The sequence below is a fragment of the Lynx canadensis genome, chromosome D1 (assembly GCF_007474595.2).
Source record: "Lynx canadensis isolate LIC74 chromosome D1, mLynCan4.pri.v2, whole genome shotgun sequence".
Lineage (NCBI taxonomy): Eukaryota > Metazoa > Chordata > Mammalia > Carnivora > Felidae > Lynx > Lynx canadensis.
The window spans coordinates 57,216,456-57,243,604 of NC_044312.2; the positions used below are offsets into that span (position 1 = coordinate 57,216,456).

A 27,149-nucleotide genomic window follows, 5' to 3' on the forward strand; every position below is an offset into this window, starting at 1 on the left:
TCTTCTTTCCTTTTATTGAAAAAAATTTTAGAAAATGGCAGTTAATAAAGGGCACAAACAAATCAACAGGTACATACTAGTGGAAAACAAGACAATATAAAACTAAAAATGCCACTGGCTTCTTTAATTGGTTAAAAGCACAAAATGTAACAGGCAGAAGGTCTGTTTTAAACAAATTAAAAAGCTGTGGTTTTTTCCCAATTCTCCCCCAAGTCAGATATATACACACCCACAAAAATGGTGTGTGAAGGAAAGCTGTCATACACAAGAAGTTGTATCCTGAATTAAGAGAAATAGCTGTTGAAACAGGAATTAACACAACAAGGTCAGCAACAGGTTAACAATTTTAAAAATTGAGTCTTCAAATGCTGCATGGCACAAAGCTATGTGATATAAAGTACTGCTGGGTAGGAAGAAGTCTGTATGGCTAGCAAAAATGCTTTTCTAGAAAAGCAAATCAAAACAACACGATCAGCAGACCTAGGAGGCTAAAGCTAGATATCAGAGCTACAACTTCTCATATCTGAACTAGAAAATCCTATTTATCCAGAATGGACTAAAATTTCAGGACAAAACAGGGACATTTTTAACATATCTTACTTTATCCATTTTAAGTTCTCTGCTTCCTTCTCCCTCATCCCGAAATTCAGCATGATCCAGCAGAAAGATGGCTGCTTTTAAAATTGGCTATTTTATTTTTCTTTCTGTGGCAAGACTGTCGTGGAGCCTGGATATTTCAGGCTCATATGCATCCATGACCAGTGTCCCGCTGTGGTCAAAAAACTTAGCAATGGACTTGGTGAACTCGGCCTCTCGCTGCTGCTTTGTTCTTCCACTGATGAAGGTCAACTTCAGAGTATATTTGTCATCAAACCTAAGCAAAGATAAGAAGTCAAAACCCAAACATAGAGATTCAACTAGTAATACTAGAGCATCAACTGTTTTTTGAAGAAAGGACTGAGCTCGCTACTGGTGCTGTAGGTCACACACAGATCTTTAAAATAAAAAAAATTAAAAAAAAATTCCAGAGGTTCCTAATTGCCTTCAAGATACAAGTTCTGATTCATTGGTATTACCGTGTCTGCCTTACTGTGCACCTCCTTTACCTTGTCATAGACTGTTCAGTTATACAGACCACTCCTCTTACCTCTGGACTTTGCCCTTATTATGCTAGAAGGGTCTTCCTAGTAGACATTTCTCTCCCATCTCACCGGACTAGTTCCCATTTATTAATATTAGGGCATAAAGTTTTCTGGGAAAGCCTTCCCAAACTGGGTCAGATGTCTCACCTTTGTCATACACTGCACCATCAATCGTCAATTCAACTATTAAGCACCTATCAGATGCAAGGTCTAATGATAGCTCCCATGTGGTCAATGAAATTATCTACTGAAAGGATGTTTGTGTATCTGTGCTCTTCGCTAACCTCAGAGATTCTTGAGGACAAGAATTCTGTCTTATTTGTTTTCTACTCTTAGTTTAGCACTTGGTAGACAATCAAATTTTTATGAATAAATGAAGAACTACGTGTTTTCACAGATGTTCACCAATTCTAGGCTGTTCACAACTCTAGTGCTTGTTCTCTATAATCAATCTAGTTCCAGGTTCTACCTTATTCTAGGACAGAGGGTATCTTTTACTATATGAATTCTAGAGATTCTTTACCTACACCTTAAGGTACCTTGAGGTCCTTTGCTATATCCACCAATTCAAAAGTGTTAATAAAAATCAACCTCTGGCAGGCTGACATTCCTCCCCTGACCATGATCTAACAGTTTCTGTCTCCATTTAATTAGGGCACATTCAGTAGATTGTCAAGCTGTTATTATCTTTACGGAAGCAACTGCTTAAGCGTGTTTCTGCATGTTTAAAATAGGAAAACTACCACATAATTTTCAAGATCACTGCCATGGTTAAAACAGTACCTATTATTAACCAGTGCTCAAAAAATCATACCTCAATAAATTATTGTCTAAGAAATAACAATTGTTGGTAAGGATGTGAAGAAAAAGGAACACTTGTGGACTGTTGGAGAGAATGTAAATTGGTGTGGCCACTGTGGAAAACAGTATAGAAGTTCCTCAAAAAATTAAAAATAGAATTATCATATGATCTAGTAATTCCACTACTTGGTATTTGCCACCCCACTCCCCCAGATGAAAACACTAATTTGAAATAGCCTGTATTTGTTGCTGCATTATTTACAAGAGCCAAGATATGGAAGCAGCCCAGGTGTCCATTAACAAATGAATAGATAAGAAAGTCACAAAAAAGGGATGAGATCCTCTCATTCAGGACGGACAATATGGATGGACTTTATGGGTATTATGCTAAATGGAAAAAGAGGAAGACAAATACCACAGCATGTCACTTATATGTACAATCTAAACAAAACAAATGAATAAACAAACAAAAAGCAGAATCAGGCCTGTAAATACAGAGAAAAAACTGATGGTTGCCAGAGGGGAGGTAGCTGGGGGATGGGCAAAATACGTGAAGGGGAGTGGGAGATACAGGTTTCCAGTTATGGAGTAAGTAACAGGGACAAAAGGCACAGGAGTATAGTCAATGTATTGTGACAGCACTGCATGGTGACAGATGGCAGCTACCCTGGTGAGCTACCTACAGAGCTGATGAATCACTATGCTGTACACCTGAAATTAATATAACACCATGTGTCAACCATACTAAAAAAAAAAAAAACAAAAAAACAAAAAATCTTGGCTAGCCAGTTATTCCCAACCCGAATAGCTGTGAGTGATGGTCTTTAAACTATTTTCAACACCTCAAAATTTTTCTCAAACCCAGCCAACTGCTGTTAGTTGATTTCCGTAATTTGGGACCAGTTTCACTGGCAGTTCCATGGCTTTGATGGTAGGACATGATCTGATGAGTTGTGATCTGATGCACTTTACAAATAAATACTCATTAATATTTTATTATTATATGTTATATAACTTACATGTAATATATAACAATTACATCTAAAATATTTTCAGGAAAATATAAATGTTATTATATAATAATTATGTAATACTTATTCAGTACCAACTACACATGTCAAGCAGTTTCAGATGCTAAGGATATACAGCAGTGAACACCACAGACAAAGCTGTGTCTTTTGGGATTTTAACTTTAGCGTATATGAAAGAACCAACAATAAAACAGAAAATATGATGTCCTTTTATTTATTTTTTTTTAATTTTTTTTTTTAACGTTTATTTATTTTTGAGACAGAGAGAGACAGAGCATGAACGGGGGAGGGGCAGAGAGAGAGGGAGACACAGAATCGGAAGCAGGCTCCAGGCTCTGAGCCATCAGCCCAGAGCCCAACGCGGGGCTCGAACTCATGGACCGTGAGATCGTGACCTGAGCTGAAGTCGGACGCTTAACCGACTGAGCCACCCAGGCGCCCCTATGATGTCCTTTTAAATATAGCAGGCAGGAAAAGGGTTCACTAAGCAGATATTTAAGCAGAGCCCTAAAGAAAGGAAGAACAAATTTTCTGGAAAAAGAATAATCCAAGCAAGGAAACAGCAAATGCAATAGCCCTAAGGCAAGAACATGCCTGGAATGTCTGAAGAACATGACGGAATGAGAGAGGAGAGCCACAGGAAATAAGGGGTATGTGTGCTTATGTGTGGGGTGCAGAGAATAGAGGAGTATAGACTTCTAAGCTGGACTTAGGAGTTTAGATTTTTCTCAGAGTGACAGGGTTTTGAACGGAGGATTGAGTTGAAGTGCCTTATGCTCTAAAAAGATCACTCTGCCTGTTGTACTGGAAATAGACTATGAGCAGGGAGAGCAGTTGTGGAGGTCCATGAGGACATTATTACAGTGACCTGAGAGATGAGGGTAGCAGTAGAGATGGCAAGTGATCAGACTGAATATATTTAGAAGACAGAGCTGACAGGATTTGCTGACAGACTATTGGAAAGACTGAGAGAGAGGAGTCAAAATGACTGAGTACTGGCCGGAGTAAATAGGAGGATGGAAGTGCCATTTATTGAGATAGGAAAACTGGAGGTAGAACAGGTTTGGATGAGGGATAGCAGGCTTAGGTTTTGAATATGTTAATTTTGAAATGCTAAATAGGATCCAATGTCAAACAGAAAAGTGGAGTTCAGGATAGGTCTAGGATGAAAATACAGATTTAGAGATTTTCAGTATAAAGATGGTATTTAAAGTCTTGAAAGTCTAGATAATATTACACTTAGTGAATATAGATAGAGAAGAGGTGCTAGGAACAAGCACTAGTGTGGCATTTCAAATTTAGAGCTGTTCCTTCAAATACTGAAGAATCATAAAAGCGACTAGAAAAGCAGACATTAAGGTATGAAGAAAATTAGGAGATTATGGTATCCTAGAAACCTAGTTAAAAAGCAAGTGAAACAAGGAATGAGCGATTCACTGTCAAATGCTGATTGAGTACAAAGATGAAAGAGATATAAAGACAAACAGATCCAAGAGATACAGAGAGAAGAAATGGGGAGCAGAGAAATAAGACCATGTGGGGAGAATAAGGAGAACAAAACCAATTTTTTTAGTTGGAAGAAATTACAGCATGTTTGTATGCCACAAGAAATGATCCAGCAGAGAGGGAAACATCATGTAAATGAGAAGGGAGAGAAGCTAGTGGATAAATGGAGAGGAGGCTTTAGATGGGAACTCCGGAAGAAACAGACTATGATGAGCACCACAAGCAGGTAATGATGGGGGCTTCTGACTGCTTTGATTTTCTCAGCAACAAAAGAATAGGAGGGTAAATATGAGAGAGTAGGATAGGTATGAAACAGAGGAGAAGGTATAAAAGATGCTTTAGGACAGTGAGAGTAACTGGACTACAGAAATGCCATGGAACCGAAGATGGGTAAGGAGGAAGTAAGACAATGAAAGACAAAAGAGACAGTGAAAAGGTGGGAGGCTCAATGCATTAGAGATGCTAGTGAGGCTGAAGAACCACTGGGACAAGAGAACTAGAAAAATAGGAAGCAATGGTCATAGAGCGGGATACCAAAACTGAAATCATTGAAGGTAATTAGTTACCAGTATCAGCAAGGTTTAGGATATGTCCAGGGAAGTAAGTGTTTGAGCCATGGTAGAAAACAAGATGATCAGAGGAGAGGCCAGTGAACAGGAATTATCAACTATTTGGATAATGAAATCACCAAGACTTCCAAAGGAGCTATGTTAGAGAGAATGCCAATGAGCCAAGAGCTATCTTCTTCTTCTTCTTCTTTTTTTTTTTTTGCCAGGAGCTATCTTCAAGGAAAGAGAAGAGAGTCTATATTTAAGTGCAGTGAGAAGGAACAGAGGTGGCATACCTCCTCACCACAGGAAACAATACTGTGGCAGCTGGTAAAAATCAGCAGAGAATGTGGAAAAAACCAGAACCCTCGTGCACTGCTAGTGGGATTGAAAATGGTGCAGCTATTACAGAAAACAGTCTGCAATTCCTCAAGCAATTAAAAGAGTTACCGTATGACCCAGCAATTCCTCTCCTAGGTAAGTTACCTGAGAAATGAAAACATTATGTCCACACAAAAACTTGTAGATGGACTGTTTATAGCACCATTATTCACAACAGCCAAAAGGTGGAAACCACTCAAATGTCCATCCACTGATAAATGGATTCACAAAACGTGGTATAGCCATGTCATGGAATATTTGGCATAAAAAGGAATAAAATATCGACACTTGCTACACCATGGGTGAATCTTGGAACATTATGCTAAGTGGAAGAAGCCAGTCACAAAAGATCATGTATTATATGATTCCACTCACATGAAATATCTGGAACTGAGAAATCTATAGAGACAGAAAGCAGATTAATGGTGACTGAAGGCTGAGGGAATTGGTGTGGGGGGGGGGGCAGGGGAGCAGATAGCTAAAGGGTACAGAGTTTCTTTTTGAGATGATAAAAATGCTTTAAAGTTGGCTGTGGTGATGGTTGCAATATCTGAAAACACACTAGAAACCAATGACCTGTACACTTAAATGTGTGAACTGTACGGTATGTGAACTATATCTCAATAAAGCTGTCAAAAAAATGAGAATGTGTGTATGAATGAGATGAAATGCGTGAATGGAAATAATGAAATCAAGATGCTGCGAGGGTATAGAATTCTACAACTGTTTTAGGGACCTGGCACAAGGTATAGACTTATGATGGCTGAGTTCAAAGGGCAGCTGGGGGCCCTGCCAGGAGAACCCAGCTAGAACATCAGAATCACATTCTGCTCCTCCTCATAGGCATTGGCACAAGCCAGTAAGGAGAGGCTGTTTGGTGTTGATGCTATGCTTACCATCATATATATGAATAACCATACTTGTAATTTGAGAGCCTACTATGTGCTAGGAACTGTGCCATGTGTTTTTAGGACAGTGACTAAGAGCGTGAGTTCTGGGCTCAGATATGGGCTGGAATACCAGCTAGAATTTACTTTTGGGCTCTAGGAATTAATTAAACCCTTTGGGTCTGTGTTCTTACCTATAAAATGGGTGGTTCTAAGATTTAAATGAGATAATGCACTTGGCACGATACCCGGTATATGGTTAACGCTTCACCAACGTTTGCTATTTTTATACTTGGTATATGTACCAGCTGGCATCTTCCCAACAACTCTATGAGTCATTCTTGATCCGGTTTTGACTAAAGCTCAAATAGTTTACATGATATACCAAACATCATACAGCTAGAAAGAGATGAGCTAGGACTTAAACCCAGCTCTGGATACCTAAAAAGACCTCAGGTGTCAGTTGTACTAAGTTATACCCACAGCTGGTCAGGAATTTGGAAAGGTGATTCTCTGAGTTGCCCAGTACATTGCTGCAAAAATTTCTGACTACACAGACTGTAGTCAAGATCACGGAAGATATAGAAGCTAATGGGGTTCTTCAAAGATAATTCACTTCACACTTTTGGCCTTCTTAGTTCTGCATTCTAATTGGCTTCATTTATTGGCCACAAGGAAAGAGACTCATTCTTCATCCTTCTACCAAAGTACTTCCTCCAACAGTTTATCCTCAGAGCACTTCTGTGATAATACAATCTCAGAAGTACAATGTTAGGAAAAACCTTCTAGACCATTCATACCCCTTTCTTCATTTTACATGACTGGTACTATGATCTGCATGGAGTAAGCATACAATAAAATAGTCTGTTGAAAATGACTCAACTCCTAGAGAGAATCCGACAGCAGAATTTAATAGTCTTTGAGGATAGTCATACCTTTTGAGACTGGAGGACAGTTGCCAAATATCATCGGGATCCATTCCTGTAGGATCTTTCCTGTGGGCCACAAGAAAGATGCTCTTCTCCTTATATGAGGTATAAATGGTCAGGATCCCCATCATCACAAAATAGGTTCAGATAAAGTTAAGGAAAAAACACACAAACACACACAAAACAACACACACACATATACATATATATCTGTATATGTGTGTGTGTGTGTGTGTGTGTGTGTGTGTGTGTGTATGTGTGTGTGTGTGTATATGCATTTTTAGTGTTGGGCACAGAGAAGTCATTACCATTACATATGGAACCGACACGATTATAAAAAATACCATGATCATGTTTACTTTAAACACCAAACAAATGAAATTTTATCACGGTAGTTCTCTTGGGAGGTCATATATTTATAATTATGTTGCTCTCATTGTTTAAACCTCTTTTGGAATTCCTTTGGGGACTGTCTCCAGAACCTACAACATATTCTCTGGAACCACCTTAATGGTGAAAAAATTCATACTGGGATGATTTATCTGATTACTGAAAGAAGTCAAGGTGCCAATTCTGGGACTATAATTTGGGATCAATTTGGAGAATACCATTTTTAATCAGGGCCTGCTTTATTAAATGGCTTGCTGGAAGAAAAATTCCCAAAGTACATTTTTTTAGAAATATTTCAGGGACACCTGGGTGGCTTAGCTGGTTAAGCACCTGACTCTTGATTTTGGCTCAGGTCATGATCTCACAGTCATGAGTTCAAGCCCCATAGTGGGCTCTGCACTGGACGTCAAGCCTGCTTAAGATTCTTTCTCTCCCTCTCTCACTGCCCCTCTCTGGCTTGACCACACAAGCTTGAGCACTCCCTCTCTCCAGCTTGCGTGCACACAAGCACGAGCTCGCTCTCTCGTTCTCAAAAAAAAAAAAAAAAAAAAAAAAAATCTTTGTAATTCTGAATGTCTATTGCATATGTATGTAACTGAGCAGCATTCAAGCAGACTCCAGTAAGTTCTTAGCACAAGATCACAAAACAACTTCCATTTCAAACCCAGGTCCTCCAGCTCCAGAATAGGATTTAATTCTGTTATACAAGCCACACCTCTACTCATGCTCACTAACTCTCAGTCCAGCCCTTCAGCTTCAAGGAAACCTGAATCTCCAAAATCTGATCCTTTTCTAATATCCCGGAATGAGTGTCTTAAAACAAACTGGGTCTAATGGAAATGCGGTAGGCTAGAAATGAGAACTGGGTCTCACTATAATGTGTGGTTTGCTATTAGGCACTCACACATGGATTACAATGACCTCTACATTAACAAGTAAACAGAATTAAAGATAAAATAACCACACTAAATTTAAAATATCAATGATAATTACTACCTACAACTACAGATGCCCATGGCTCATACTGTTAAATTCTAACAGTAGCAGGCCCCAGAATCAAAGTTTGTTTTTTGTAGGGAGCAGGGAGGATGATCAGTAGAGATTCTAATAAACAGTCACTAGAGAACAAACCTGAGCATAAATAAAGGATATGATACGACACACAAAGCCAGAACAGGCTTAGATTCTGGAAAGGGATGCATATAATCCCAGATCAAAGCCACTATGGCAAAGAAACAGGAGATGGTACAGATGGTGAGGCGACCGTCAATCAGACCAAAATTCTCCACATACTTGTACTTTTCCAGAAGTACCTAGTAAAAAGAACAAGGAATCAAGCTCACAGAATTGCTTCCTTCCTAGTACCTGTTTTTAATCTTGATTTCCATGTAAAAGTTATATTAAGGATCATAAAAATTACCAAGTAGTTCTCTCCAATCAGGATTTCACCACTCTAAGCAAAAAAGACTCAAGCTGTTCACAATGATCCCAGAGAAAAAGTTCATTAACTTCTCACACATTTTGGTTTTTTTTAATCCTCAACTTTTCCCGTGGGATGAAGGGAAATTTCTCTTCCCTTTTTAAATAGAGAGATGACCAATCATGAATGAATATCCTATATTCCCCTCAACCCTGTTGGCTCTAGGCTAATTAACCTCAAAAACAATAAACTACCAGCTTTCTGTAATTCAAAAATTAGAGAATTTGACAGAAGCTTGAGGTAGCTAACATTTTAATGCATATTCCCTCATATAACGTTAAGGATTTTAGAAACTGCTTTATGGCTCAATTCCTACAAGTAAAAACTACGGTCATTCCCAGTCACAAAAGAAAAAGATCCTGCAGATGTGCCATAAGCTGTACATATGTTAACAGACTCCCTACCTCAAGAAAATACTTTTTTGGAGCGCCTGGGTGGCTCAGTTAGTTAAGCATCCGGCTTTGGCTCAGGTCATGATCTTGTGGTCTGTGAGTCTGAGCCCCATGTCGGGCTCTGTGCTGACAGCTCAGAGCCTGGAGCCTGCTTCAGATTCTGTGTCTCCCTCGCTCTCTGCCCCTCCCCCGCTTGCACTCTGTCTCCCTCTCTCAAAAATAAACAAACGTTAAAAAAATTAAAAAAAAAAAAAAAAAAAAGAAAATACCTTTTTGGCAGAATCATCCAAAGAATTCTTCACAGCAGATCCATCCCATTTGTCAATTTTTACAGGCTTATCATCAATTTTCCACTGTAAAACAGAAAAGTTGTGCATCACCAGGCATGGCATCTTATTGAAAGTAACATGAACTACTTCCTTAAGTGTTTAAAAAACAACAACACAGGCCCCAAATAGTGTTCACTTTAAAGACTCAAGACAGTAAACTAAGACCTAGTACCTAACTGCAGTTTCAACTCCCCAGAAATATATCCAGTTAATACAGGAATTTCCTGGTCAGCACTAGGAAATTTGCTGATAGGCCCCTTCCATTCTCTTAAGGGTGATCTTGCTTAAAACAATGGCTTCTTTGCTAATAATTTCCTTTTTTTCCACTCCCTCTCTAGCTTTAAAACTCTTTGTTTCTGTAGCCTTTTGGAGCTTCCCTCTACCCGCTAGATGGAATGCTGCCTGATTCATGAATCGATTAATAAAGCCAATTAGATCTTTAAAATTTATTTGAAGTTTTTACTTAACAAGACCATCTTTCAAGTACATGTAACATTTACTCTTTGTCCTCTGATGTTACACAGCTAAAAGACAAAACACTTAAAAATGAAATTGAAGGAGATTAGGTCACTAGAATCAGGTGGTACTCATATGATGTTGCCAGTCTTCTATGCTAGAAAGCTCAATCTGGGCTACAGAGACTACAGTGTGAACTCACATATCCCATCCCCATTTCACCCAAATGTGGGAATAGGGAAGAACTCCACTTGTTCATCCTTTCATTCTGTGACCACAAAACTCAGACAATATACACCCATGAACTTTCAGACACTAACAAGATGAGGAACATCTCTTTTAATACATGTTCATCAGCTAACAACTTTTATATTCTACCAGTATGTCTCAACTGTAGGAAAACAGCAAATCCAGTGTAGTCTGTTGGAAAGAACATTTTGAATTAAAAATCAAGTCCTATTATTAGTTATAGGACTTTGGACAAACTCCACTTCAATTTCTCTCATCTACAGAGGTTTAGAAAGGTTCTCCAATACTGTGCTAGCTAGAAGCAAGTGATTGTCTCACACACTGCTGGTAGAAATTCAAAATGGTATAACACCTACTAAGGCAATTTATCACCTTGGATTCCACTTCTGGGAAATTGTCCCTATGTGCATACACAGGAAATAATATACAAGGCTACTCACTGAAGCAGCATTTGTAACAACAAAAAGTAACTCAAGTACTCAACTACAGAGGACTGGTTAAACAAACTTGTAGTGTACCCAGATATCTTGAGAAGGTAGAAGGACATGGGTGGGACTGACTCTTTAATGTATGCCTTTTTAATTTTTAAACATGTGAACATTTCATATAGTAAAAAAAATTCTCAAATGTGAGTGATTCCATGAACAAAGCTTAAGTGGAACAGGGTGCTACAAATAATCTGATAAACCTGTCTTTTATAGATCACAATGCCCAACTTTAAAAAAAAATTTTTTTTTAAGTTTTTTTTTTTTTTTTTAATGTTTATTTACTTTTGAGAGAGACAGAGACAGAACATGAGCTGGGGAAGGGCAGAGAGAGAGGGAGACACAGAATCCAAAGCAGGCTCCAGGCTCTGAGCTATCAGCACAGAGCCCAACGTGATCTCACAAGCTGAGATCATGACCTGAGCCAAAGTCAGATGCTCAACCGACTGAGCCACCCAGGTGCCCCAGCACAATGCCCAACTCTTAGTTTTTTATATCAAGTGAATACCGCATTTCATAAAAATTACAAACCAGCAGGCCAATACAAAATAGGAATAGATTTTACAGAAAGAAAAGAGAACTTCATATTTATCTTTCTGATTGAGCACAAGTTCAGACACTGCATATGAGAAATAAGGAGACAGACTAAACATCTGTAGAAATATAATACAACAAACTTGTTTTTTAAAACTGTGATCCTATGTACTATTACACAAAAAAGAAAAACTGTTCTGTGAAGTTTGTTGAGAGAAAAAACATGAACTACAACAGCCATACTTCAAGTGATTAAAAGTCAATCAAGGTTTTTTGCCTTTGGTGTCTCATAAAAACAAGAATTTTGAGAAAATTACTCGTGGCAAATACCATTTTGATAACAGCAAGCAAAAGAAAGAACCTGTACAGCCAGAATTCATAATTAAAATTATTTGTGAAACAAAGTCATTAAAAAATTTTGGGGTCATTCCAAAAAGAAAAAATCATATTCTCATAGATACTCAGCTACACATCACTATCTGCAGTACATTAAAGAAACTTGCCTTTACAACTTAGAGGATAATTTCTCAGCAATCTGGGGGGATAAAACACAGAAGCTATTACAGCATGTGCTGAAATAGCCCCAGCTCTACCTCCACTGTCTGGCAGCTAGAAGAAATCTTCAGTAAGTGGCACAGGAACATTTCCACTGACTCACAAAGTTTATGATTTCTGAAGAGATGGAAGCATGATCCATTTTGTGTGCATGAAAACCTTTAGCCTATTCAGAGAAAATAGCATCTCTGCTATAGTACAGAGACACATCTAGAAAAAGGGCAGGAGGATGGACATTAGATGCTTACTTTTCTGACTTATTTTCTGTCATTCTCAAAAACTGCTCAACTAAAATGTATACTACTCTTCCATTTTTCTCTCTCCTGCTTTTCAGAGCATTTTAAGAAACTTTTTTTTCCCTCTCTCTCTTATCTTCTTACACCATAAGGGCAATTGCTTTCCTTTTGTAATAAAAAAGACAAAGCAAAGGTTGGTTTCTTTCATATGGGACCTCACAGGATAAATTACCAAGAAAGGTCTGTGCAGAAAAGAGCTAAGATAGGCCTGAGACCGCCATCCTTAGAAAGGCCTGCTTCAAAGGCTGGCCCTTGCTTGGTATTTGGAAAGTTGGCTGGTAAACAGTGACTTACACGGATATAAAACTTTCCCTAAGTGGTAAGAGTGGCTCATTGTGCTTCAGCTGTTTGTATAAATGATGTAGTTTATGCTACACACGAGTTTTCTTTCTAGGAGTCTGGAGTTTTGCCACAGGCTAGGCAGAGGGTGCATACTTAACCAGCTCCCAGTAAAAAACCTGGACACTGAGTTTGTAGTGAGCTTCCTTGGCAGACAACACTCAACACTCCATACGTACTGTCACATCATACTGTTACTGAAGGAATTAAGCACAATTTCTAGGACTCTACTGGCAGAGGGCTCTCAGAATTTTGTACTTGGTTTCCTCCAGACTTCATCCTATGCACCTCTTCCTTTTGCTGAAATAAATCTTGCCTACAAGTAAAACTACATACTCAGTCCTGTGAATCAGTCCTAGTAAATCACTTGAACCAAGTGGACTTAGGGATCCCTGATACAGGCAGTACAGCCAATTAAGATATAGCAATGCTGTAACTTCACACAATTCCTCTTTCCCACACTCCCTCTTGCATGGTACAGTTACATGTATACTGGGCCCAATCAACAATCATAGGCATTGACTTTAAGACCATTGCTATTGTCAATTCCCCTCCTCAGACACTACTTTTATTTCCTTTTGGCTGAATTTTTTTTTTAATATTCATCTCTATATTGCTTTAAAAATTGTTTACATTCTTATTTCTTAATTTCTCAGTTTTTGGCATTAAATCTATTGACTTCTCACAACAAAAGAGGAAATTGAGCCCTTTCATCCCCTGCCACACTCACATTAATTTTCTCTGCTCCCCCCCCCCACCATCTTTTTAATACATCATAGTAGATCACTAGTGATTTGGTCTTACACCTTAATTTTGGCTAGATTATCCAAACTGTACATTATAATCACAAATGCTATTCACAGATGAGTCATGTATTATACTAGGATTACTTTTTCTTTCCTGATAACTTTTTGTTTTCCTTGGAGCTACTGTTGTTTTGGTTGTTGTTTTCAATCAATGTATTTATCATCAATATAGTGATATTTCGAATTCTCACCCAATTGTTTAAATTTCCTGTCAATATGTGCGAAAGTATTCATCATTCTGTGAATTTCATCTTTTTGGAGTAATTGGTCTTAGAGCCTCCTGACCTACTTTGATCTGGGTGGACTGCTTTCCAGGCTTGCTGTATAGCTATCATCCTGGAATTTCCCTTCACCATCACCCTGGGGGTTCCCATAACCTCCTCTTGGGCTGGACCCCCTTTTCTTAGATACCATGTCTTACTCTCTTCTCAGTTTACTATTCCCTTGATCTGGTGAACACATCCTCTAGTGGGTCCTTGAAAAATGCACACGGGAAATCAATTTTGAGACTACATATCTGAAAACATCCTTTTAGTCTACCCTCACAATTAATACAAATAATTTCTCTTCAAAAAATTTAAAGTTTCATTCCATTGTCTCAAGAGTTTAAGGGACTCCTGAGATTCCTGAAGCCATTCTGATTCCTGATCCTTCATATACAATGTTCTTTCCCTTACAGGAAGTTCTTTATGTTGTGTGTCTAAAAATTTCAGGATGATATCCCTTATGCAGGTCAATTTGCATCCACTGTTAAACTGCTAGTACCACTGATAGGCCTTAAGCAGATTCTCAATATGGAAACCAGTGTCCTTCGGATTAGAAAACTAGAGTCCAGGGATATTAAGCATCACACAGCCAGTAAGTGACAGGCAACTAAATTACTTAGGGCTAACTTATAAACACATGATTCACCATAAAACTGTCCCTTCTTCAGTGATAGAAACTTACTTTTACTTGCCTTAATCTCTGAACTCAACCCCAAGGCAGATTCTGTTTGTGGCCTTCTTCTCAAAGACATACTATATTCAAATCAGAACCTAACTGAATTTAGATTCACTACAGATGTAGGCAAATGCATTCTTTCTTCACTTAATAAGGCAGCCCTTACTATGCAAAGGAGCACAATATAGTGCTTAAAAGATACAGCTTTGGAGTCAGACTACTTGAGTTTTAATTCTCACTTTCCTATTTAATGGATGATATTGGGCAAATAATTTAATCTTTCTCTTAATGTTTATTTTTGCAAGAGCACATAATTTAATCTTTCTATAGCTTTAGTTTGCTCAATTGTAAAATAAAGATAAAAATATCTATTTCACACGTTAGTATGAGGATTAAATACTGTAATTAAAAAACAGCAAAATGCCTGGTACACACAAGTAGTTATTAAAAATTAGCTACTGTTGTTGCTATTAATTATGCAAAGCTAATATACTGCATCACAGTTAGCTGGATTTATATAACATCCCCCTCACTGGGTAACAGGGACTACATGTTTTACATTCTCAGAGTCAGGGACATAACAGTGTCAACAGCTACTTTTTGAAAAGATGTCTGAACAATCTTATAAAGAAAAAAAAGGAAAAGATTTCTAAAATGTTAACTTTCAGTTTAAATTTAACAAATGTATACGTGGCTGAAGTAATCTCACTTGGTTCTTATCCACAGAATTTGAGGGAGGTATAACCAGAGCTATTACTGAGTGCACAATGTGTCCTATGTATTGTGCTAAATGTTTTACATACACCATCTCTTTTAATCCCTATGATAACGCTACTAAGAACAATTACCATCTGCTATGGACAAATGTTTTTGTCTCTCCCCCACAGATCAGATGCTGAAATTCTAACCCCAATGTGATAGTATTGGGCTGTGGGCCTTTGGGAAGTAATTAGGTCATGCGGGTAGAGCCTTCATGGGAGGGATTAGTGCCCTTACAAAAAGACACAAGGGGCGCCTGAATGGCTCAGTCAGTTAAGCGTCCAACTTCGGCTCAGGTCATGATCTCACAGTTTGTGGGTTCAAGCCCTGCATTGGGCTCTGTGCTAAGAGCTCAGAGTCTGGAGCCTGCTTCGGATTGTTTCTCCCTCTTTCTCTGCCCCTCCCCCGCTCACACTCTGTCTCTCAAAAATGAATAAATGTTTACAAAAAAAAAAAAAACAAAACTTTTTTTTCAAGAACATGAGAGCTTGTTTCTATTCTGTTTTCCACCATGTGAGGATCCGAGAAGGCTGTCGGCAAGCAGAAGGGCCTTTATCAGAACCCATGCCGGCACCCTGAACTCAGACTTCCCAGCCTCCAGAATCATGAGATAAAGATTTCAGTTGTTTAAGCTACTCGTTCTACGGCATTTTTGATAAGGCAGCTCAAACTGACTAACTTCCTTCTTTTATAGATAACAGTAAGGGTTTTAGAAATTTGCCCAAAGTGACAGGAAGTAGTAAAGCCAGACTCAACGGAGTTTTCATGATTTCAAAACCCATTCTCTTTCTCATTATTCCACATTGCTTCCCACAAAGTATAAGGTGCTTCCCACAAAATACAAGGAAAGGAATTATTAGCTATCAAAAACAAAAGAAAAAGGCATAAATCCCTGAAGTGATAGCCGTATAGAGGATCCTGATTCCTACCTAATAAGTTATAGCTAACATAAAAAGAATCTAAAAATGATTTTAATCTTGAATATACCAACAAAACCCACAAAATAGATTTTGAATCTTCCATTTCCCTCCATTTAAAACCAACTGAAATTTAACTGAAAATATAGCTCAAAAAGTCCCATTTAAAATAAATCACTTCCTTGTCAGTACCAACATTAAGAAATAAAAACACTATTGGACCAGCATACCTATTGCCAGATCTAGACAGCTAACCAGTCCACAGAAAATATGCATTTTTTAAACTTTTTGTTAAAGTGTACTTATTTGGGGGGGGGGGCAGGAGGGGCGGAGAGAGAAAGAGAGAGAATCCCAAGCAGGCTCTGTGCCACTAGTACAGAGCCGAATGTGGGGCTTAATCCCACGAACCACGAGATCATGACGTGAGCTGAAGTAGGGCGCTTACCTGACTGCACCACACAGGCGTCTCAAAAATATGCATTTGATGGTTTTGACTAAACATTACAAAGACTCATTTCAGTTACAATTCTCTGCTGCAAATATGAATAAAAAGTTCTACAAAGATACTTCACTGCAGATATGGCATTAAGAACTTCACTTTTCAGGGCGCCTGGGTGGCTCAGTCGGTTGAGTGTCCGACTTCGGCTCAGGTCATGATCTCACGGCTCATAAGTTCAAGCCCCATGTCAGGCTGTGGTGCTGATAGCTCGGAGACTGGAGCCTGCTTCGGATTCTGTGTCTCCCTCCCTCTCTGCCCCTAACCCACTTGCATTCCGTCTCTGTCTCTCTCAAAAGTAAATAAGCATCAAAAAAAAAAAAAAAGAACTTCACTTTTCTAAGGACTTCAGGAGGATATTAAACATAATCCAGGTCTTGAGAATATGTAAATAGTACAGGAAGGTATTTTTTTATTTAACCTATTTAAAGATTACAGGCTTTTCCTTTTCCCCATGCATCTTCTGGCATTAAAGGCAAAAAAAGGACAAAATCCTTGGTCATTAAAGGTATGTCCAGCAAAGCAAAATTGTGTTCAGTATTAAATAACATAAACACTTCTATTTTCTTATTTTAATAGCAGTGAAAACAGAAGTAAGTTATGTAGTGATAAAGACCTCCATGGATTGCTTCATGAAGTTCCTTAGCTTCACAAAGGCCAGTACACAAAGCTTGACAAAGGCTCAAAAGATTCCTCGATTCACACTGAAGAGATGAAGGCTACCAGAGATTAGTGCCAATAGAAGGACCTTGCTCTGATTTACAAAGAGCTGAGTATGACTCTAAGAAACACTAACACTTTTTCTCTCCCTTCTTTGTAAGGTCTCTCCCAGTTTAGAAAAGGGATATAGGCTCCAAAGGAGGAAAAGTAGTAGATGAGGCACTTAACAGGGAGTATATATCCTAGATAGTCTTGTTTAGTTTACTATGTTAAAGGACTTGGACTTTATTCTGAGACAAACAATTGAGAATACTTTAAGCAGAGGAACAAAATAATCAAATTTCTGTTTTTTAAAGTCATTTTTTAAAATATTTATTTTGAGAGGGAGGGAGGGACGGAGGGAGGGCGAAGAGGGAGAGAGAATCCCAAACAGGCTCGACACCATTAGAGCAGAGCCCATGCAGCTCAAACTCATGAACCATAAGATCATGACCTGAGCAGAAATCAAGAGTCAGATGCTTAACCTACTGAGCCACCCAGGTGACCCTAAAAGCCATTTCTAGTGGCAACCTGCTAGATGGTCTGGAGAGGACTAACAATGGAGATAAACACATCAGATTCAGATGACTGACTAAGATGCAGGGCCTAAATAAGAGCAACAGCAAAGGGATAAAAAATTCAGACTTAGGTAACTGAGCTAACGTGATTTTCTAAGAGAAGGTACACAGATGCAAAAAGGAGAAATACCCATTTGTACATGTTGAGTTTGAGATGTTTAAATTCCAGTTATACTGATTTCAGAATTTTCTAAACCAAAATAAGGAGATTATGAAAATTGACGGTAAAGTCAAAAGGCGAGATTACTACATGAGTTGGAAATATGGACCCCCTACCACCCATATGAACACATTTAGCAAAAGATGAAAAGACAGTAAGTTCAAAATAAGAAAAAAATGTTCAATCTGGGGAGAAAATGATGTCTGTCTTGAGAATGTGTACCATCACCTAACTTAGATCCCAACTCGGAAATACCATGATATCTCAAAGAGAGAGATTAGAGCTCTCGACAACATACTTAATTTTCAATTTCAATCTATTTTTTATAAAAATGACCAAGAAATACTGCAAAGAAAATTACTTAATTTTCTTTGATGAATGAGTGGCTTATTAACAGCTGCATTTATCACTGGAGTTAAGTTGGAAGTTAGAAATTACCATGTGTTAATTATGAACATGAACATTAGTGGCAACACCAGAGAAACTGGAAGTAGACTGACTCTGGCTATTTATTCTAATATGCCTATGAGATATCCATGTGAAGATGGCAAGTAGACAGTTGGACACAGAAGTCTGGGGCTCAGAGGACAGGTCCAGGTTGAAAACACAAATGTGGAAGTCATCAACTTACAGATGGTATTTAAGCCATAACACTGGTATCTCTTGGGATGAGTATAGATAGAGGAGAGGGGTTTGCCAATATTTACGGGTCAGGAAGACAAAAGAGTAACAATAATACAGAGGCCAATGAAGGTGGAGGAAAATCAGGGGCAAATAATCTTCTAGAAGCCACATTAAAAAAAAGAGAAAAGTTCAAGAAAGAAGTGTTCAGTGAGTCAAATACTACTGAAAGGTCAAATAATATGAAAAACTATTAGTGAAATTTGACAAAACAAAGGTCAGAACAGAGAAACAATGTAGACAACTGCTAAAAAAAAGGGGGGGGGGCTGGACAGATGGAGATTGTTAACATCTGTGATATCACTCTTAAATAATTGTGAATGACTGGCTAAGAAAATAGTAATAATTTGAAAACTTTAGAGGATACTCCATAAACACTGTAAAGACAAAAAGAAATGAGTTTTTAAAATTGAGATATAATTCACATACCATAAAACTCACCATTTAAAAATGTACAATTCCAAAAAATGAACTATTGGGACCTCATCAAGATAAAAAGCTTCTGCACAGCAAAGGAAACAATCAACAAAACTAAAAGTCAACCAATGGAAGGGAAGAGGATATTTGCAAATGACAGATCAGTTAAAGGGTTAGTACCCAAAATCTATCTAAGAATTTGTCAAACTCAACACCCAAAAAACAAATAATCCAGTGAAGAAATGGGCAGCAGACATGAATAGACACTTTTCCAAAGGCATCCAGGTGGCTAACAGATACACGAAAAGATGCTCAACATCACTCATCATCAGAGAAATACAAATGAAAACCACAATGAGATACCACCTCACACCTGTCAGAATGGCTAAAATAAACAAGTCAGGAAACAATAGATGTTGGCGAGGATGCAGAGAAAGGGGAACCCTTTTGTACTGGTGGGAACGAAAACTGGTGTAGCCACTCAGGAAAACAGTATGGAGATTCCTCAAAAAATTAAAAATAGAACTACCCTATGACCCAGCAACTGCACTATTAGGTATTTATCCAAAGGATACATAAATGCTGATTCGAAGGAGCACATGCACCCCAATGTTTACAGCAGTGCTATCAACAGGAGCCAAATTATGGAAAGAGCCCAATTGTCTACTGACTGATAAAGGGATATATATGTATATATACATAAAGGGATAAAGAAAATATATGTGTGCACACACACATAGGAATATTACTTGGCAATTGAAAAGAATGAAATCTTGCTTTTGCAACAACGTCAATGGAACTAAAGTGTATTATGCTAAGTGAGAACAGAGAAAGATAAATATCATTATTTCACTCATATGTGGAATTTAAGAAACAAAGCAGATGAACATAGGCGAAGGGAAGGAAAAATAAGATAAAAACAGAAAGGGAAGAAAACCATAAGAAACTCTTAAATACACAGAACAAACTGAGGGTTGCTGGAGGGGAGGTGGGTGGGGGTCTGGGCTAAACGGGTGATGGGCATTAAGGAGGGCACTTGTTAGGATGGGCATTGGGTACTATATGAGTGATGAATCACTGGGTTCTGATTCATACGCTGTATGTTAACTTGAATTTAAATAAATTTTTAAAAATAAATAAAATGTAAAAAAAAAAAGACAATGTGCAATTCAGTGGTTTTTATTATACCAAGGTTGTGCAATCATCACCATTAATTCTAGAACATTTTCATCACCCTAAAAAGAAACCCCATAACCACAAGTATTCATTCCCTATCCCCTGCTCCCTATGACCACTAATCTACTTTCTGGGCACTTCGGTTACCTCTACCTCTTGGTTGTTGTGAATAATGCTGCTACGGTAATTCATGTGCGAGTTTTTATTCAGACATATATATTCAGTGCTCTTGAGTTTATACCCAGGAGTGGAATATGCTAAGTTATATGGCAATTCTATGTTTAACTTTCTGAGGAACTGATAAACTGTTTTCCAAGGTGGCTGCATCATTTTACATTCCCACCAGAAATGCAGGAGGGTTCCAATTTCTCTACATCCTTGTCAACAATGGTTATTTTTTTCTTTTTTTAATTATTATTATTATAGCCATCTCAGTGGTATCTCACGGTGGTTCTCATTTGCATTTCTCTAATGACAAATGATGCTAACCATCTTTTCATGTGTTTACTGGTCATCTGTATATCTTCATATGGAGAAAGGTCATTCAAATCCTTTATTCTTTTAGAAATCAGTTTGTCTTTTTGTTATTGAGTTGTAAAATTTTCTACATAGTCTAGATACTAGGCCCTTATAAGAAATAGGATTTGTAAATATTTTCTCTCATTCTGTGGACTACCTTTTCACTTTCCTGATAGTGTCCCTTGACACAAGAGTTTTTAAGTTTGATGAAGTAAAAAATAATGAGTTTTGAGATATTATTAAAATTCTGCTTCCGGGATGCCTGGGTGGCTCAGTCAGTTACGCATCCAACTCTTGGTTTCGGCACAGGTAATGACCTCATGGTTTGTGGGTTTGAGCTGCCAGCACAGAGTCTGCTTGGGATTCTCTGTCTCCCCCTCTCTCTGCCCCTTCCCTGCTCAAGCTCTCTTTCTCAAAAATAAACATTTAATTAAAAAATAAAGTTTAGTTTGCAAAACAATGTTAAAAAGCCAGCACCTTGTTTCTTTAAACACACACACACAATTACAGCAATGCCATAAAACTATTCATCTTCTTTGTCAGAGGTAGGTCAGGGTCCAGACATGCCACCCAGAAATCTGGCAAGCTAAGATACCATGGAGGACAGCAAAAGGCGATACATGACCTGTCTAAGGACACATGGTTGATATGTAACAAAGCCAAGACTTGAGCGTAGGTCTTCCAACCTCAAAATAGACACTCTTTTCACTACTGCAGTAGTTAGCACATGGTCTGCTCCAGTATGAGAGGCAACGTACCTAAGAAGTAAAGTAAGAGCACTGGATTAAGAACCGGGAAGCCAGGTTTGAGAACTGTAACCAACTCAGCGTGTCAGCTTGGGCAAGTTGCTTCATTTCCCCCTCTTCAACTGTGTCCATGTCTATAAAATGAGGAGACTGGCACAGATAAGCTTCAATGTCTCTTCACTATAAACATTTTAGAGAAACCACTACTGACTAAACAGAACAGTTGGAAACAAAACAAACAAAAAACTCTTCATATATCAGAACCAGAAAGGATTTAAAAAATAATCTAAGATAGTAGTGCTCAACCTGGAAGTAACTACTAAAATGTAGAGGGGCGCCTGGGTGGCTCAGTTGGTTAAGCGTCTGACTTCAGCTCAGGTCATGATCTCGCGGCTGGTGAGTTCAAGCCCCACATCGGTCTCTGTGCTGTGACAGATCAGAGCCTGGAGACTTGTTTCTGATTCTGGGTCTCCCTCTCTCTCTGCCCCTCTTCTGCTTGCGCTCTCTCTCTCTCTCTCTCTAAAATAAATATTAAAAAAATATTAAAATATAGAGGAAATAAGTAAATAAATAAATAGCTATATGTAAAAACATGCAGCTGTCCAGGTCCCACCTCCAGAGAATCTGATTCAGGTCTGGGATGAGGTCCAGAAACCTGTATTTTTAACTAAAACCCCAACGGAGTCTGATGTCTTCATATCATGTTAGGAAAAAATAGGAAGCTGAAGCCCAGAGTAACCAGCTAATTAGCAGCAGCTATATATAGACAGATAGATAAGTGCTTACTATATGCCAGATATATAGTGCCAGACACCTTCTAAGGTAAATATTTAAAAAAAAATTTTTTTTTAACGTTTATTTATTTTTGAGACAGAGAGAGACAGAGCATGAACGGGGGAGGGTCAGAGAGAGGGAGACACAGAATCAGAAACAGGCTCCAGGCTCCGAGCTGTCAGCACAGAGCCCGACGCGGGGCTCGAACTCACGGACCGTGAGATTGTGACCTGAGCCGAAGTCGGCCGCTCAACCGACTGAGCCACCCAGGCGCCCCAAAGGTAAATATTATTATTATTCCCACTTTACAGATGAGGAAACTGAGACACAAAGAGATTTATTAACTTGCCAAGAATACATATCTGCTAAGTGGCAGAGCCAAGATTCAAAGCCAGACATACAGCCTGGCTCCAGAGCCTTTGTTCTCAACTACTAAGGTATAAAAGCTGTGCTTTAGGATCAGGATGAACAGTCCAGCCAGGAGACAAAAATTCAGGTATGAAGTTAAAAGGGTCTGAATATAGCTTCTAAAAAACACAGTTTAATACCACATTTTAATAGCCAAAACAATTCATCCAGGAGACAAAAATCCATGGACAAGGCTAAAAGGATTTGGATATAGTTCTGGAAAGCATGGTTTAATACCTATGTCAATTTTAATAGCTAAAACAATTAAGCAAGTAATTTTTCTTTACAGTCTGCTATGTAGAACAAAATGCTTTGATGTATTTTGTGGGCAAAAAAATCTTACTGCAATAATCTAAATTATTCTGTGATAGAAGTTGAAAAATTATATTTGCATACTTATTTTTAAGATCAGGAAGGTAGAATTGCTTTGTTCTCAGTTTCACAGGCACAGAAATTCACATCTGCTTACAGAAAGCTAGAAGCACATTTGCATCTCTTTATTACATTTCTTCACAGGAAGTGCCACTACAGCTGCAGGAAATAAAAATAAAAGCCCTTAAAAAAAAATCAAGACAAATAAAATTAAAGAGGCTGTAAGGTAACAGCCTCTCAATCCCACAGAGCAAAAACTTCTTTATTCATTTAGATCCTGCTCCACTGAGAATAACATTTTTCCCCATGTTTCCCTTCCATAGTACCCTCAGTTTTCAGACAATTAGAGGCACCATCTCAAAAGCAGTTTCTGATGATGGAGGGGGCAGATCTGAAGGTTTTTTGTCTGCTAAATTCAATGCTGTAAGTATTTATTCTGTATTGATCACCTCAGAGAACTATAAGAACCTTTCATGGGAAACTGGACAAATACAAATTGGTAGAAAAATACAAGACAGTAGGTCAGGTCATATTAAATGACAGTTTAATTCCCATGTGCAATAAGTGCTAGAGAAATTAGAGGAACAACCTGATGTAAAGCTAAAATAAAGTTTTCTGAGAAAAAGCACCTAAACACATCTTGACTTATTTTCTCTCCCCTAGGTCCCTCACTTCTTGGGTTAATTCTGCCGAGTGCTCCTTTGTGAGGCCTTTTATCTACTTCTGCTGCTCAAGTTGGGGTTCTCATCACCTGGTCATTTTCTCTTTACAGCCATTTACAAAGAACATTTACCAAACTGTACAATTTAATATTAACAACAAGCCTATAATACATATGGGAATCCACATTGTTTACAAGGAAATTCAACTTATTGCAACTTATCCAAGGCCATGTGGCCTTTATCATGCTGCACTAGAACTCAAACTTGCCTTTCTTTTTAAATAAACCTTATACGCCAGTAAGGTATAAGGCCTTATCAGAAGACTTTTAATTTCTACTTCAACTTATCTAATTTTCCAAAACCACTGTATATAGTCTCAAAACCTTCAACAGCTTCCTACTCTTGCTCCAAGCAGTCCATTTCCTCTTCAATCTGATTCTACCTTCATGTCACTACAGGTCTCTTAGGACAGTCCGCAGTCAACTCACCACCCAAAACATCAGGCACCATCTGCACTATCATTTGCTCAAGGACATTCTTACCTAGTATGCTGTCCTCTCTTCAAAAATAAGGTACTAGCTCCACTCTCAGACATGAACGAGGTCTTCCCCTGGGGCCCTCACCCGCTTATCAAGTAGATCTCAGGGATCGTTCTCTCTTGCATTTGAACTTCTGTAAAAAGCACACATCTGAATACACCAAATACTTTTAATATATTGGGTACCTCCATGTCCTATAATCAGCTATACTGAGTTACATTATTTTTTTTTAAGTTTGAGAGAGAGAGAGAGAGAGAGAGAGAGAGAGAGAATATCCAGGCTCCACACCGTCAGCACAAGCCTGACGTGGGGCTCAAACTCACAAACTGTGAGATCATAACCTTAATGGAAATCAAGAGTTGGACATTTAACCGAGTAAGCCACTCAGACACCCCTCTGAGTACTTTTTTTTTTAAATTTTTAAAATATTTTATTTATTGAGAGAAAGAGAGGCAGAGCATGAACGAGGGAGGGGCACAGCGAGAGAGGGACACAGAATCCGAAGCAGACTCCAGGCTCTGAGCTGTCAGCACAGAGCCCGACGTGGGGCTCGAACTCACCAGCCGTGAGATCATGACCTGAGACGAAGTCAGACGCTCAACCGACGGAGCCACCCAGGCGCCCCCTGCCCCCAGTACTTTCTGACAGAATTCTTTATGTTTTCCTTTGCCATTGAACATATGTATTAGACACTATAGGTCAAAGAGATCATTCATGTATATCACCTCATTTGATTCTCCCCAAAACTGTACTAGTTCAGATGAAGAAAAGTAAGCTTAGTGAGGTTAACTGACTTGCCAGGCCTCATACAGGGTGAAATTAACAAAGCTACTTCAAAGCCTAAATCTTATGATCCTCAAATCCAGGTTCTGCCAATAATGCAATGATGTTGTATACTTTTCAGTAATCATTACCTTAACAGAAATGCCCATGAGTAATGTTTGCTGGTAATGATCTAAACAGAGGGAAAACAAGAGCACTCAATGGGACAGGATAAGCATAGGCTGTTGAGATGCTCACCAGCAGAAAGGCAGGATTTGTGTACGAAAATGACTATCAATTCCCAATACTCTCACGTGTCTTGGAGCAATTTACCATCCCAATTCCCAGAACATGTTCTCCTCTCTTAAAAATGGTTAAGACTGGGGTGCCTGGGTGGCTCAGTCGGTTGAGTGTCTGACTTCGGCTCAGGTCACGATCTGTTAGTGAGTTCAAGCCCCATGTTGGGCTCTGTGCTAACAACTCAGAGCCTGGAGCCTGCTTCAGATTCTGTGTCTCCCTCTCTCTCTGCTCCTCCCCACTTGTGCTCTGTCTCTCTAAAAAATAGATAAACATTAAAAAAAATTTTTTTTAATTGGTTAAGACTGTGAGAACCATATGACTCAAAACCAATGACACCTAAAAACAGAAGCAAAAAGACCTGGATCTGAATCCCTCAATATGATCATATATTCATTTCTTAGGCACCTACCATATGTTAGGCACAAGCAATTCCAACAAAAGCTGCTTTCAATTAAAGCAAGAAATCCTATTTACTATATTAAAAGCTCCATACTTAATATTTCTCATCAAACTGGCCCAGGGCCCCCACAATGAGAGAACTGGAAGGGACTAACACACTTTAGGCTAAGTCCCTCATTTAACAGATGAAGTAACAGGGAGAACAAAGCATTATTTGAAGGTCACACAGCTAATTAGAGGCAGAACCAGTACTCCTTGCAAGTGTTTCTAACAAGATGCTCTGCAAAGGGCAAGAAGGCCCAACAGAGGAGTTTTCCCTTTTTCTTTTCCTTTAAGCCTTTGTTGCTAGGACCGCAGTTAAAAAACAACAACAACAACAACAAAAAATGGATTGGTGGAGAGGGAAAGAGGCAACCTAGAGCATGCAGCAAGTTCACGAATCCGACTCACTGACTGCAATTAGTGGCAGGTATAGGGGTAAAAAGAGGGGGGAGTGGGAAGAAAGCGAGAGAAAAGAAAAATCTCAAAGGCTTCCTGTCATCCCAATAAGGGAAGTTCAGTAATAGCAGTACCGTGATAAAACATCCAGAAACTTGAGTAAGCAAAAGGTCAAGAAGCACTTAGAATCTGCAACAGCACCCAAGTGTGGTGACCGTGATGGGGAGTTTGGGGACTACTGACTTCGAGTAGCTGCTTTCATTCCTTCGGGCTTCAGATTTCCCACTGAAATGGGCACATCAACTGTGACCCCCCAGCACCTCCGAGAAAAACGATGGCTGCATTGAAATGTGGGAATAATCAAATTATCCCCAAAAGCTGTGGTGGCCAGCGTTAAGGACCAGGCACACTTCCAAGAAGAAAAGAAAACCTGAAGGGAATGAGGCAAGGTTCGAGTTGTGGAGATCGGGCTACAAGCGCCCGTAGGGTTCCCAGGGTGGGCCAGGGGAGGACAACCCGCTGAAAAAGCCACAGAAGAAAAGGGGGGCGGGGATGGGAAGGTGGAATCGCTGCCTCCCGGGCCTCCCCAGGTCTCGGCTGTCCCCCCAAAGCGGCTCCTCACCTTATCCAACAAGCCACTGCGGCTACTGCCTGTCCCGCAGCTGGGACCACCGCCAGCCCCACTGCTACCTCCTCCACCACCAGTCCTCCCGCCCTGTGCAGACGCCGCCGCCATCTTGTCTGCCTCAGCGTCTCCCTCCCCTCCTACTTGTCCGAAGCCGATTGGCTGAAGCTGACGGCGTATCGCGCCGCCAAGAGCCCATCGGGATCCGTAGTTCGGGGCTGGCTGACGTGCGGTGGCAGCGGAA

The 27,149-nt window shown here is 39.1% G+C and overlaps 1 protein-coding gene across 1 annotated transcript; it reads right to left on the reverse strand.

Annotated features, from left to right (window-relative positions):
* Positions 1–27,038, reverse strand: SPCS2 (signal peptidase complex subunit 2). The gene is made up of 5 exons (XM_030332180.1): positions 26,903–27,038; positions 9,757–9,840; positions 8,768–8,928; positions 7,232–7,366; positions 1–874 (listed from the first exon to the last, which is right to left on the reverse strand). The coding sequence occupies exons 1-5, from the start codon at positions 27,014–27,016 to the stop codon at positions 688–690; spliced, it is 681 nt and encodes a 226-aa protein (XP_030188040.1). The 5' UTR covers positions 27,017–27,038; the 3' UTR covers positions 1–687.
* Positions 27,039–27,149: the final 111 nt, after the last annotated feature.